This window comes from Mandrillus leucophaeus, unplaced genomic scaffold (genome assembly GCF_000951045.1).
Source record: "Mandrillus leucophaeus isolate KB7577 unplaced genomic scaffold, Mleu.le_1.0 Scaffold218, whole genome shotgun sequence".
NCBI classification, from domain to species: Eukaryota; Metazoa; Chordata; class Mammalia; order Primates; family Cercopithecidae; genus Mandrillus; species Mandrillus leucophaeus.
The window spans coordinates 726,469-740,336 of NW_012102232.1; the positions used below are offsets into that span (position 1 = coordinate 726,469).

Consider the following 13,868-nt stretch of genomic DNA (forward strand, 5'->3'; position numbering starts at 1 on the left):
TCTCAAAAAAGAAAAAAAAGAAACTTCTTCCACCAGATACCCTAAATCCTCACTCTCAACTTCAAAGTTCCACAGGTCCCTAGGGGTAGGGGCACAATGCAGCAAAATTCTTTCCTAGGGCATCACAAAAGTGACCTTTTCTCTGGTTCCCAATAAGTTCCTCATTTTCATCTGAGACCTCCTCAGCCTGGCCTTCACTGTCCCATATCACTATCAGCATTTTGGTCAGAACCATTCAACTAGTCACTAGGAAGTTCCAAATCTTCCCTCATCTTCCTATCTTTTTCTGAGTCCTCCAAATTCTTCCAACCTCTGCCTGTTACCTAGTTCCATCGTTGCTTCCACATTTTCAGGTATTTTTACAGCAATACCCCACATCTGGTACCAACTTTCTTTATTAGGCTGTTCTTGCACTGCTGTAAAGAAATATCTGAGACTGGGTAATTTATTACAAAAAAAAAAAAAAAGGTTGAATTGGCTCACAGTTCCACAGGCTGTACAGGAAGCATGATGCTGGCATCTGCTTGGTTTCTGGGGAAGCCTCAGGAAACTTACAGTCATGGTGGAAGGCAAAGGGAAAGTGAGGCGTCTCACATGGTGGGGGCAAGAGTGAGACAGTATGAGAGGGGAGCTACTGCACACCTTTAAACAACTACATCTTGCAAGAACTCACTATCACGAGAACAGTACCAAGGAGATGATGCTAGACCATTCATAAGAAATCTACCCCAATAATCAAACCACCTCCCACCAGGCCCCACCTCCAACACAGGACTGTGATTCAACATGAGATTTGGTGAGGACACTGATCCAAACCATACCAGGAACACATCAGCATTGGCTCAGAATAGCATTCAGTGACAGGTGCGAAAACATATTCATCTGGTTGGACTGGCAAATATTTTATTCGTGTTGTTAAGTACCTGCATCAAAAGGTGGTATCATTTAGGTTGACACTAGCTGCTATAACAGAGAAATCCCCAGACTAAGTGGCTTAACATATAGATACTTGTTTCTCACTTACACAGTCTAAGTAGGACCCCCCTATCAACAGAGGGGAAGGGGTAGGGTGGGGTATGAGTGGGAGACTGCTCCATGCAGCCATTCGTGTGCTCACTGGTGGTGGCTGTAAAGGTCACCCTCCCTGGGTATCGAGATCTTCTAGCCAACAAATCAGGACAACAGGAGGAAGAAATAGCAAACCTGCTTCCTAACACCACAGCCTTAGTTCTTTACATTCCTTGGGTGGGAGCTAGCTAGCCACTCAGCCTCAATGAAATGCAAAGATACTGAAGTATAGTCTCCAGTTGGGCCGTCAAGTTCTGACAATAATTCTACAAGGGGAAGAGAAATCTTTGGGGGTCAAGTAACCATCTCTTGTGTAGGTTGTCCTTTTTTTGTTTGGTTGTTTTTTGTTTTGTTTTGTTTTTGAGACAGAGTCGCTCTTGTTGCCCAGGCTGGAGTGTAATGGTGCCATCTCGGCTCACCACAACCTTTGCCTCCCCAGTTCAAATGATTCTTCTGCCTCAGCCTCCCAAGTAGCTGGGATTACAGGGATGCACCACCACACCTGGCTAATTTTGTATTTTTAGTAGAGACAGCGTTTCTCCATGTTGGTCAGACCGGTCTCGAACTCCCAACCTCAGGTGATTCACCCACCTCGGCCTCCCGAAATGCTGGCATTACAGGCATGAGCCACTGCCTCGGCCTAGGTTGTTCTCTTAAATGATCTGATATTTATAAGAAATATGATAATACCTAATATGCTTATCTTTATTTCATCTTTCATGAGATAATAAGTAATGAGTCTGGTGATGAATTTTGGGGCTGGTAGCTATAAGGAATATTTCTGCAAGGCGTCTGTAAATATGTCTTTACTCCCAGTTCAGAACAATCACCTGAAGAATTCACAAAAGGTCTTCATTTTGTACAAGGTAGTTGTAGAGAAATTTCACAAAAACTTCACAAACTTATGGAAGAAGATGGAAATAATTCTTTAAAAGCCTACTGGTTTAAGAAAATCTCATCTAGTGATGAAATAATTCAAAGGAAAGTTGAGTTCCTTTGCCAGTATAAATTTATCTAATGTATTAAACCTAGTTTCAAAGCAATATGTCATTGAAATGGTTTTCTGTCTTCAGCCTGCAGAAACAATGCCCTCCCTTGTAGAAGTACATATGCCACTGATTTTTCTGTATCTGTTTCTAATCTATACTTCAGCCCAAGCATCTTTGTTGGGCTATAAAACCTTATATGAAACTGCTTGTTAAACATCTCCACAGAGCCATTCTACAGGCCCCTCAGGTTCAACAGAGATAACTAAACACCTTACTTTCTAATACTGCTTCCTTGTTTGAGACGGAGTTTCACTCTTGTTGCTCAGGCTGGAATGCAATGGCGTGATCTCAGCTCACTGCAACCTCCGCCTCCCGCGTTCAAGCGATTCTCCTGCCTCAGCTTTCTGAGTAGCTAGGATTACAGGCATACACCACCACACCCCGGCTAATTTTATATTTTTAGTAGAGACAGAGTTTCATCATGTTAGCCAGGCTGGTCTTGAACTCCTGACCTCTGGTAATCCACCTGCCTTGGCCTCCCAAAGTGCTGGGATTACAGGCATGTAATCGCAGTGCCTGGCCTAATCCTGCTTTTCTAAAAATAGTTTGCATCTTGATTGTGCAAAAACTGGCCTGGTGCTCTCTCGCTTCCTTTCTCCTACGCTAGTGGTTCTTGACCGGGGTGATATTGCCCCCAGGGGATATTTGGCAATGTAGAAAGACATTTTCGGTTGTCACAACTAGGGGAAGGGGTGTTACTAGCACCTTGTGGGCAGGGATTCAGTTAAACACCTTACAATGCACAAGAGGGTCCCCCTGCTCCAACAGAGAATTATTGGGCCCCAAATATCAACAGTATTAAAATTGAGATACCCTGCCATACCCCATGACCTGTAGATTTTTCTCTCCTATGTGTCTCCCATCTGTTCCATTCCAGCATCCATATTCCCAATGCCTTGTTTCAGACCATCACATCTTTCATGGAACATCATAATAGATTTGCTACAATCTGAGTGTTGGTATCCCACCACACTCCAAATTCGTGTTGGAAACCTAATCACCAATGTGGCATTAGGTGAGGCCTTTTGGTATGTGATTAGGTCAAGAGGACAGAGCCCTCACAGAGATAAATGCCCTTATAAAAGGCCCAGAGGGCAACCTTGCCTCTTCTACGAGGTGAGGACACTGCAAAAAGTGGGCCTTCACCAGACAGCACATCTGCAGGGACCTTGATCTTGGACTGCTCAGCCTCCAGAACTGTGAGAAATACATTTCCCTTTTATAAGTCACCGAGTTTGTGGTGTTAGTATTTAGTTGCAGCAGCACGAACGGACTAACGCTCCTAACCCATTTTCTTGCCTCTCAATCCTGTTGCTTCCTTGGAAAGGCATGTCCTCCCCCACCTTGCAAACTCCCTCTCATCAAGCTTCAGTGAACTCAAGTATTAACTCCTCTGTGAAGCTTTCCCTGCCTGGGCTACTTTCCCTTCTTTCCTTCCCTGTTTAGAAGCCCTTTGTCTGCGCACACACACCATCATTTGTCTCCCCAGCCAGACCCTAAGTGACTTGTGAGAAGAAACCTTCATATTCAGCCTCTGTGACCAACAGCACTTAATACTCAGCTGAGTGAATATTTGAACATACACTCTTGCTGACTCTTCTAGTCAAACTGGAACATGTGAGAACATTGGGTCTGGTAGGAGGCGGGGCTGGAATCTGTGGTCACAGGGACCTGCTGAGTTGGCCTATGTGGCTAGCTAGTTACAGAATTTAGTGTCGGCCTCACTGTTGCTCTGTAGAACCCTGGGAGCTAAGCTGCACTGATGTGTGTGGCAGGTTCCACTGCAAGAGGTACTTTAGTATTTTCTGGACTTGACTTCTCCAGGTTTCAAGAGTCATTAATACGGACAGAGAACTTGAAAAGGGTCAAAGTGCTACAGAGAGTAAAAGTCAAGGTCCAACAGAAATTCCTGAAAAGCATGTTGGCTTTGACATTATTTTTATGCAATTCAGGAGTAGTAAAAGTGCTTATTTTTAAAAAATTCAACTATTTCCCTGGCTTTTTTGCTTTTGCTGGCAACATTCTCAAGGCCATCAGCATTCTTTTCCTTCCAGTCCTGCTGTCTGCTGCTCATATAACTTAAATACAATGCTCAGAAAGAGCGCACCAAATAGGGTGGTAGATGTACCAAAACCAACATAGCTCAGAAGTGAGCTCTCTTGGCCAGGCGCGGTGGTTCATGCCTGTAATCGTAGTAGCGTGGGAGGCTGAGGAGGGTGGATTGCTTGAGGCCAGGAGTTCAATGCTGGGGTGATCAGACCCAACACCAGGTCGTGGGGGCAGCGAAGTTCGGCGGAGTCAAAGGGTTAAGAAAAAGACAGTTTAAGAGAGAAAGGTGGGACACCAGGGGGGCCATCACTATTGTGGAGGCTGTGAAGGCCCTGAGCTCTGGGAGCCCATGGTATTTATTGGTAATCCAACAAAGAAATAGGTGGTGAGAATGTGGCAGTCAAAAGGACACATTGCATTAAGCACATGATTTACAGCTGTGATGGTTTATCATTTATATAGAACTTGTTCTGCTACTTGAGATAATGGGAATAGGAACCTAGGAGGATTAGAAGCAAGAAGCCAGCAAGTCTAGACACATTCCAGAGGACATTATGCAAGCCCTGCCTCAGTTTTCCTCCCAACACTCAGCTTTTTCCCAAAGGTTCGAGACCAGCCTGGCCAACATGGTGAAACCCCATCTTCACTAAAAATACAAAAATTAGCCAGGCGTGGTGGTGCACACCTGTAACCAGCTACTTGGGAGGCTGAGGCAGGAGAATTGCTTGAACTTGGGAGGTGAAGGTTGCAGTGAGCCAAGATCACGCCACTGCACACCAGCCTATGTGACAAAGCAAGACTCCATCTCAAAAAAAAAAGAAGAAAAAATGAGCTCTCTCTCCTCCTTCCCTAGTGATCTCCTGGCATCACTGGTGGGGAGGAAGGGTATCAGGACAAGCTTTTTTTTTTTTTTTTTAAAGGCACCACCTTACATTTTTATAATTAGCAAATGAAGACATCTTAGAGGTATCTCTCTCTCCAATGTGTGTGTGTACACACCCTCAAAAAGGTATGTGGCAGCACTGTCTATGACAATAAATTGCTTACAACCTAGACATTTTTTGAGATTGGTTAATATAGTATATCTACAATTGGCATATAATTATGATGTGCATTACTATGTAGCCGTCAACAACTATGTTATGTAAATGTGAAATCGACGCACAAAGATATTCATATTATTTTAAGAAGTTAGGCTATGGAAACCATATGGTAACATGAGTGCATGTGTGTATTTAAGTACAAAGACAGTCCAACAGGACATAATTCTCTGGGTGATGGAATCATAAGTGATTTATCTTTCTGCTTGTGCTTTCTATTTTTTCCGTAATAGTTTCTAGGCAACATTTGTTTCTTTCTCCTGCTAATAAAAGTAATATATTTTTCAACTTTTTTGAGACTGAGTCTTGCTCTATCACCCAGGCTGGAATGCAGTGGCGCAATTTTGGCTCACTGCAACCTCTGCCTCCCGGGTTCAAGCAATTCTTCTGCCTCAGCCTCCAGAGTAGCTAGGATTACAGGCACCCACCACCATGCCTGGCTAATTTTTGTACTTTTAGTAGAGATAGGGTTTCACCATGTTGACCAGGCTGTTCTCGAACTCCTGACCTAAAGTGATCTGCCCGCCTCGACCTCCCAAAGGGCTGGGATTACAGGCGTGAGCCACCGTGCACAGTCCATTTGTCAAAATTTTGACAATACATATGTAACATTTAATATTTATACAAGAAATACTTCCAGATACCTGAAGGGTTCACTTCGTCTCCTCTTTCCCATCTTAAATGATACCTTTTTAGGGAGAACTCCTCAAACACCTCATTGAAAACTGCAAACACAAGTCCCTGCTTTATTTCTTGCCATTGGGCTCTTGGTCTGTTGTGGGTGTTCCTGCACTAGCACCCAAGCTCCTCAAGGACCTCTTCACTGCTATAGCCCCAGAGACTAGAGCAGTGTCTGATACATAGGAAGCATTCACTGTATATTTGCTGAAATGATGAATGAAACAGATTTGTTTTACAAAGAAGTTTTGCCTTTATTAATAAGAAACCAGTGATATTTAGTTTTAAATAACTTTTTAAAAAATATCATGTCTTTTAATGTCATGTTAGCCTTTTACTGCAGGGCCCACTTAGAGAGGCTGATAAAAGCTCTAAACCCTCCTCCTTCCTGCTCCCCATGCCCTCTCAAATCTCAAACACACACAGAAAATGGAATTTGGTATTGGGAGGTTTTGACTTCCCTGAAGTCTGTTCATTACCTTCTTAAAGGTTCCACTAACCTCAGGGTGAGAGCACTTGGTTTAAAGTGTGGCCTGGCTTAGAATCATGATTTCTCTCCTATTCTAATGATTCAGAGAATCTATGTGACTTGAATATCAGTCTTTCCTCTTCTCCCATTAGCCAATTAATTGTTAAACGGATTCCTTCTACAAAACACTCACTGCTTAGAGACAGGTAAGTTCAATATTTGCAGCTGAGAACTTGACACAACAGCCACCAGATGAAAGCTGAACAATCTACTTAAAAATCCAGAGATTTGAAAAAGTACAGATGTTACTAGAGCATAGTCAAAATGTCTAGTAAAGTCAATTTTTTACTTGTCAATTGAAAGTCTAGGGTCACAATCTGGGACAGAGATGGAAAAAACAGGATCTATTCCACATAGAATATGCTTCTTGAATTTTATTATTTAAAGAGCAAAACAAAAGGAAGTAATGCACATTCACCAAAGTCAAGTTTTCCATTAAATAGAAGAAAAATCTAATCCTTTGTAATAAAGACCATCCAGCTAAAAACAGATCATTAAAACAAAAGCAATTTGACTTGTATTTTATTTCAATGAGCACACTTCATTCATTGTCTGTAGGAAAACTAGGCTAGGTCTCAACAGACAACAGTCACAGTACTGAGCAAGTAAATACTCCACACTTGCATGGCCTCCTTTATTTCTTGATGTCTTCAGTCTCATCTGGCTCTCTCTCTTGATGCTCTCTTTCCCACCTCATTTCTTTTAACTCTTGTCTGTACTTCCGTTCGATGAACCGCTTCTGATGGGCCATCTGGGGAAAATTATCTGACACAAGGAAATATATTTTATATTTAATAAAGGATAGCCACTAGTGCAAAGAGTGATGCAACTAAACATATACACATACAAATATACATGCATATGAAATGTGTATAATTATATTTCGTAAGGCACAAGATAGAAAGTTGTTTTCTTCCCTTATTCTTTTATCACTCAAAAACACATCAGAAGTCTGGATGAGCACCCCAATTGTAAATTTCAATATCTGATGTGAACTTGAGTATAACAGGCACCAAACATACAGAAATGTCAAAACACAGACATGTGGTTTGGGAATGTTACTAAGCAGGTGCTTTAGCATCACTCTCCTAGCAACAGGTGACTTTCAGGGAGAGATGAAAGGATACAGTAAAATGGAGTCACAGTTTTTGAAAAGCTCAAACTAAAAACTTCAAACAAATGACATTATGACACCATTATTTACCAAGAATTAAAGTCTCAGAAAAGAGCAAAGAAAGATCAGGTGGACAAAAAGAGGCCACATTCTAAGTCATTATGTCTGATAATTAATTTTTAAGCTTACAATGACAGGCCCAAAACTGTATCTGCAAAAGTAACTCAAGTAGAAAACTTATTGAGTCAAAGCAGACATAAAACTTCATGTTTCAAACACATGAAGAATCCAAGATGTAGGAGAGCATGGCATGCTTGGGGGCAACTTCATTTATTTCCTTTAAGGATGATGCATAATGAAGTCGATCTACATATAAGACAGCAGGCCCCTCATCAGTGATCTTGCTCTCCATGGTTTCATTTACCCGTGGTCGACCATGGGCTGAAAACAGGTGAGTAACGTAAAATAAGATATTCTGAGAGACAGCAGACACAGCATACAATCAAGAGTACATTCACACAACCTTTATTACAGTATGTTGTTACTGTTCAATTTTATTTATTGTTAATCTCTTTCTGTATCTAATTTATAAATTACATTTCATCTTTCAATTAAATTTTGCATATGTAGGAAAAAATACAGCGTACATAATGTTCAGTTTTAGGCATCCACTGGGGTCAAGTATCCCCCAAGGATAAGGAGAGATGACTGTATAATATATCCTAAATTCTTTTTTCCCTATTATATTACACTATCCCTAAATTGTATAGTGTACCATCCTCACAGTAGGTTGAAGAAAGGACAGGGTAGTAGAAAAAGCATCTGAAAGACAGGTGGGGAATCAGCAAAGACCTGATATGTCTGAGAGTCAGAGATTGATTGAATTAATTAATTAATGTATTTATTTAGAGATGGAAACTCACTCTGACGCCCTGGCTGGAGTGCAGTGGTGCAATCTCGGCTCACTGCAGCCTCCGCCTCCCAGGTTCAAGTGATTCTCTGCCTCAGCCTCCCAAGTAGCTGACATTACAGGCGTGCACCACCACACCCAGCTAATTTTTGTATTTTTAGTAGAGACGGGGTTTCACCATGTTGGCCAGGCTGGTCTCAAACTCCTGGCCTCAAGTGATCCTCCTGCCTCAGCCTCTCAAAGTGCTGGGATTACAGGCATGAGCCACCACACCCAGCCCAGAGATTGATTTTAAAAAAAAAGAGGAACATGACATCTGTATTTTGGAAATAAAACAGTAATAAAATCCTATTCCTGAACTGATCAAATTTATTCCTTATGTAGGTTTCAAATATAACTACTTTTTAAAAAATAAATCCCACTGGGTTAACTGTAAAGCAAGTCTCTACAAAATGAACTCTATTTCCTCAGTAGTACAGAAGTATGTAATAATCCCCAGTAAATTCTACTGTAAAATCAAATTTGCATTTGAAAAACACAACTCAGATTTAACTATTGATAAAACTTTTTAAATATATCCTTATGGCCTTTATGAAGCTATACTACATATATATGCAGTGTAAATGTGTGTGTGTGTACATACACATGCACACACACACACATATACCTAGACACTTGAACATTTAAAATCATTTTCCTATCTACTCTTTCGGAAAGTACAGTATAGGTATATATTTAATAAGGGTATGCTTTCTTATTCTAGTATAAGCATTTTCTCATATCATTAGTTTTTAAAACTACTAATGGATACAACATTTGGATATAGCAAGGGTTGGTAAACTCCTACCCACAGGCCAAATACAGCTATCCATCTGTTTTTATAAATAGTTTTATTGGTAGACACACCCATTAAATAGACACACTCATTAGTTTGCATACTGTCCAGGCCAGTGGGCTACAATGGCAGAGTTGAAGAATTGCGACAGAGACTGTATGGTCTAGGAAGTCTAAAATACTTACTATCCAGTCCTTTACAGAAAATGTTTCCTAACCCCGGCATATACCAAAATTTATTAAATATTTTCCTACTCTTAAACACGTAGTTTGATTTTTTTTCCTGCTATTATAAATCAAGTTGTCATGATTCTCATGGTACAAACTTTTTTGGAGAGGAGGGGAAGAGACAGGGTTCTCACTCAGTTGCCCAGGCTGGAGTGCAATGGCATGATCATAGCTCACTGCAGCCACAAACTCCTGGGCTCAAGTGATCCGCTGGCCTCAGCCTTCCAAGTAGCTGGCACTACAGGCGCATGCCACCAAACCTGGCTAATGTTTTTTGGGTTATTTTATTTTTTTAAATTTTTTGTAAGGACAGGGACTCACTATATTCCAGGCTGGTCTCTAACTCTTGGCCTCAAGTGATCCTTTCCTTGGCCTACCAAGGGTATGAACTTCTTTAAGGACCTGCTACATACTGCCCAATTGCTTTCCAGTAGTTTAAACAACTCACTCCTATCAGTATGGATATGCAGGCCTGTCTCAGAACAGGTGATCTCTCCAGTACTGTTTTATAGTCGAAAACAAACAAAAAATGGAATCTCATTTTTATTTCACTCTGACTGCAAATTTATGTACAATGGATGAAGTTCCTAATAGCCAACTTAAAACTCTCTGTGAAGAATCCATGGATGCTGGACCCTGGCAGTACCAGCTTCTGTTCCCACTAACCTCCCTGCCCCCGAAGAGGAACATTTATCTGCTGATTTCCACTTGGCTCTTAGCCTGCTTGCCTTTCCTGGAATCTCTCCCATGCCTGAAGATTCTGGGCCTCTTCACTTTTAGCTTCCCGCACTGTGCTGTCTGCTACCTCATTTAGCGGGGTACTTGAAGCATAATAGAATTGCACTGTCATGTTGTGCCCACAGGTTCTGCTGTGCAGCACAACAGACCTCAGAAGAAAAATCCCTTGCACTTAAGCCTTCAGTTTACAAAAGACTATGCAATTTCCTACAAGGTCAATCATGTAATTGAAGTTTCTTCAACCCACGCATCCCACTCCTGGGAACCTATTCCACAGAACTAAAAAGCACCAATATATAACATTTGTTGGTAATGATGATTTAAAAAAAAAGTGTCCACCAATAATAAAAAGGCTGAATAAAATATAGCACACCTCTAGCAGGAAATATTATGCAGCCAATAAGAATGAATTGGAGCTGTTTTCTATAATCTGCAGGGCTGCTCATGATACATTATTGAGCAAAAAAAAGGTATAGAGAAGCATGTAATAACAGCCCATTTAATAAAACAATGGCCAAAAACAAAAAAGAAAAAACCTTCACATGTATTCTTTTCTGTTACAGGATTTTAGAGAATACAGAAATGTATGAAAGAAAACATAGACCAGGCGCGGTGGCACACGCCTATAATCCCAGCACCTTGGGAGGCAGAGGTGGGTGGATCATCTGAGGTTAGGAGTTCGAGACCAGCCTGGCCAATATGGTGAAACCCCGTCTCTACAAAAAAAACAAAAAAATTAGCTGGCCGTGGTGGGAGGCACCTGTAATCCCAGCTACTGGAGAGGCTGAGGCAGGAGAATCACCTGAACCCGGGAGGCAGAGGTTGCAGTGAGCCGAGATTGTGCCACTGCACTCCAGCCTGGGCAACAAGAGCAAAAGTCCATCTCAAAAAAAAAAAAAAAAGAGCAAGAAAACACAGCAGGTTATTCACACAGGTCACCCACGCTGACATTAGGACTCTAAGCAAAAAAGGAAAATGCAAATCAAAAAGCATTCAGGAATACTTTCATTTTTAAATATAAGTCCATTTTAGAATGTCTCACATTCTACTATATTCTCTGTGTGAAGAATAATTATGAAGAAAACAAAATCACATTTTATCAGTACTTACCATTTTTCTCCCTCCTCATTTTCTTTCCATAAAACACTCATTACATGATGAACATAATTATAGAAAAAGAAATAGGCTCACATTTTTCAAGGGCATCCATTGCTGCTCCCATTTCCGCTTGCTGAATACTATTACATAAAATAAAAGTAAGATACACTTTAATTTTGAGATCCTTCTTTTTTTTTTTTTTTCCAAAAATGCAACGTATGGCTACAAATTTTTCAGGCTGATTTTCACGTTTGGTGCATAAAATTTCCTCTGATTACTTCCACTGTCACACACTGAATTGCACAGATAGGAATATACACAAGAGCATGCAGAAATGTCGTTGATTTGCACAAAGCCTCCTTAAGTTATTCACTCCACACTTTAATACTGCAATAAAATGCCTTCCATTTATATTAGGTCTGAAGTATTTCATACTTAAGTTTGAATACCCTCACTGTAAAGTTTAAAGAGGAAAAGAATAAAAAAAATATATAGACAGGTTTCAAATCATTTCTCAGTTTAAGATATAGACTGGAGGGTTCAAAGAAAGGTGATAATATACATAATTCTTTTCACCTAAAGATGCTAGCATTTCTACACAGCTCAGGTGAGTAGTAGTAAATCAAATGTCTAACAGAACTGGGCACGGTGGCTCATACCTAAAATCCCAACACTTTAGGAGGCTGAGGCTGGGAAGGGGGACCACTTAAGGTCAGGAGTTCGAGACCAGCTTGGCCAATATGGCAAAACCGTCTCTACTAAAAATGCAAACATTAGCGGGCGTGGTGGCATGTGCCTATAATCCTAGTTTCTCAGGTGTCCGAGGTACAAGCAAAGGTTGCAGCGAATGGAGATCATGCCACTGCACCCCAGACTGGGCAACAAAGTGAGACTTTATCTCCAAAAAAAAGTCTAATGGCTGTGTCATGTGCGACATGACACATCTTACATGCACAGCTTGCATCAAAGTGCACTCTGCTGGGTAACTAAAACTAGGCAGGCCGTCTTACCAGGTAATGTGGTTTTCTTAAGGTAGCTAAAGCCCCTTACACAATGGTATTCCCATTGTCCAGGGCTGATTCAGGGCTTGGCTTTGAGACAACTAATGTGGGGGCATTAATCCCTGGAATTCACTTTGCTACTACTCTTGAACATTTTCTTCTCTGAGTTGAAAAAGACAGATGATTCCGTTTGGAGATACCAGCTAGGGAATGAGACACACAGGATGTTCATTAAAAGCAATTCCAGGTATTTTCTTCTCATACCTTGGTCCTTTCCCACAGCCTATTCTTTCTCCCTTGAAATAAACAGCCACAGTGTAGGTTCGGGCATGGGATGGGCCCACTGTCTGCAGAGTCCTGAAAGGGAAAAGAAAGAACATTTATTATGGTAAAGTGTTATTTGCCATGGTTACTATGAACTATGAGGAAAACCATGTACTTACTGCCTAGACAGAGGAAAGTAAAATAATAGGAAATGTGAAAATGGCAAAAAGGTAAAAAGCGTAAGTTTTTGATTTGCTAACCCGACAAATATGGAGAGCGTTTGAAATAGAAATTCTGAAAAATTCTGCATTGCATTTTAATATTTCTTCCCAAAGTAGTAACATCCAAAGGCTAACAGTGAAGTATAAAATATTTTTAAAGAGTTTCTAAGTGTGCATATTCAGAAACTTTTATCACGAAAAGAGCTCCAGTCTATTGTTTTTCAGTGCTAATCACAGCCTGAAACAATAAATATTGGGGTAATACACTTCAGGCCACATCTAATTGCTTTCACATCCTTTATGGATTCTTTCTAATGTCTGGTATCTTATCTAAAAGATCAGAAAATGTATTTAATTTCTGAAACATCTGAGATCACTTCAAAGGTATGCTTTAATGCCAAGTACACAACACAATCGCCAAAAAAACAAAGCTCCAGGTACTCTGGATTTTAATGGCACGGTGCAGACTTCAAATGCAGTAAAACTGATAACTTCATGGAAAAGGGAAATTAAAAGTAGCCAACAAAGATAATGGAATGAACACAATAATCTTAAAAAAAAAAAAAAACATGTAAAACAACCCCATGATCTTGATAAAAAGAGCAAACTCATCTTGTACTTTCATTTGGGGGATTTATGAGAAGGGAGCATAGCAATTTCCTTTGTGTTCATACGCTCCATGGGATGAATGGGCACGAGTGGCTTCTTGAAGGTAGTACTTATTACAGTGATCATGCCTGTGCTATGGAAAGTTTAGCATCCTCATTTTATTTATGGAACCTTAATTATCACTCGGATGAGGAAATGCTATGAACCTTTCATAGAATACAGTTTGGATATTCATTATGCTTATTAGGCACATAATAAAGTGCTATTTCTAAACATTTGGGGCTTTTTTTCCCCCAATAAATAAAGGAAACATTGTTTAGCAGTGACAGCTTCTTGGCATAATTTATAGCAGCTTGCTGTGGGGTGACTCAACCTCTT

At 40.6% G+C, this 13,868-nt stretch overlaps 1 protein-coding gene across 1 annotated transcript in view; it reads right to left on the bottom strand.

The window, feature by feature from the left end:
- Positions 1 to 6,832: 6,832 nt before the first annotated feature.
- Positions 6,833 to 13,868, bottom strand: part of DROSHA (drosha, ribonuclease type III) — a 154,771-nt gene continuing 147,735 nt past the window's right edge. Inside the window, exons 34-35 of the mRNA XM_011980812.1 lie at positions 11,489 to 11,535; positions 6,833 to 7,238 (exon numbers count right to left, since the gene is read on the bottom strand). Of these exons, the coding sequence (XP_011836202.1) occupies positions 7,108 to 7,238; positions 11,489 to 11,535 (178 nt within the window). The 3' untranslated portion in view covers positions 6,833 to 7,107. The remainder of the gene's footprint in view (positions 7,239 to 11,488; positions 11,536 to 13,868) is intronic.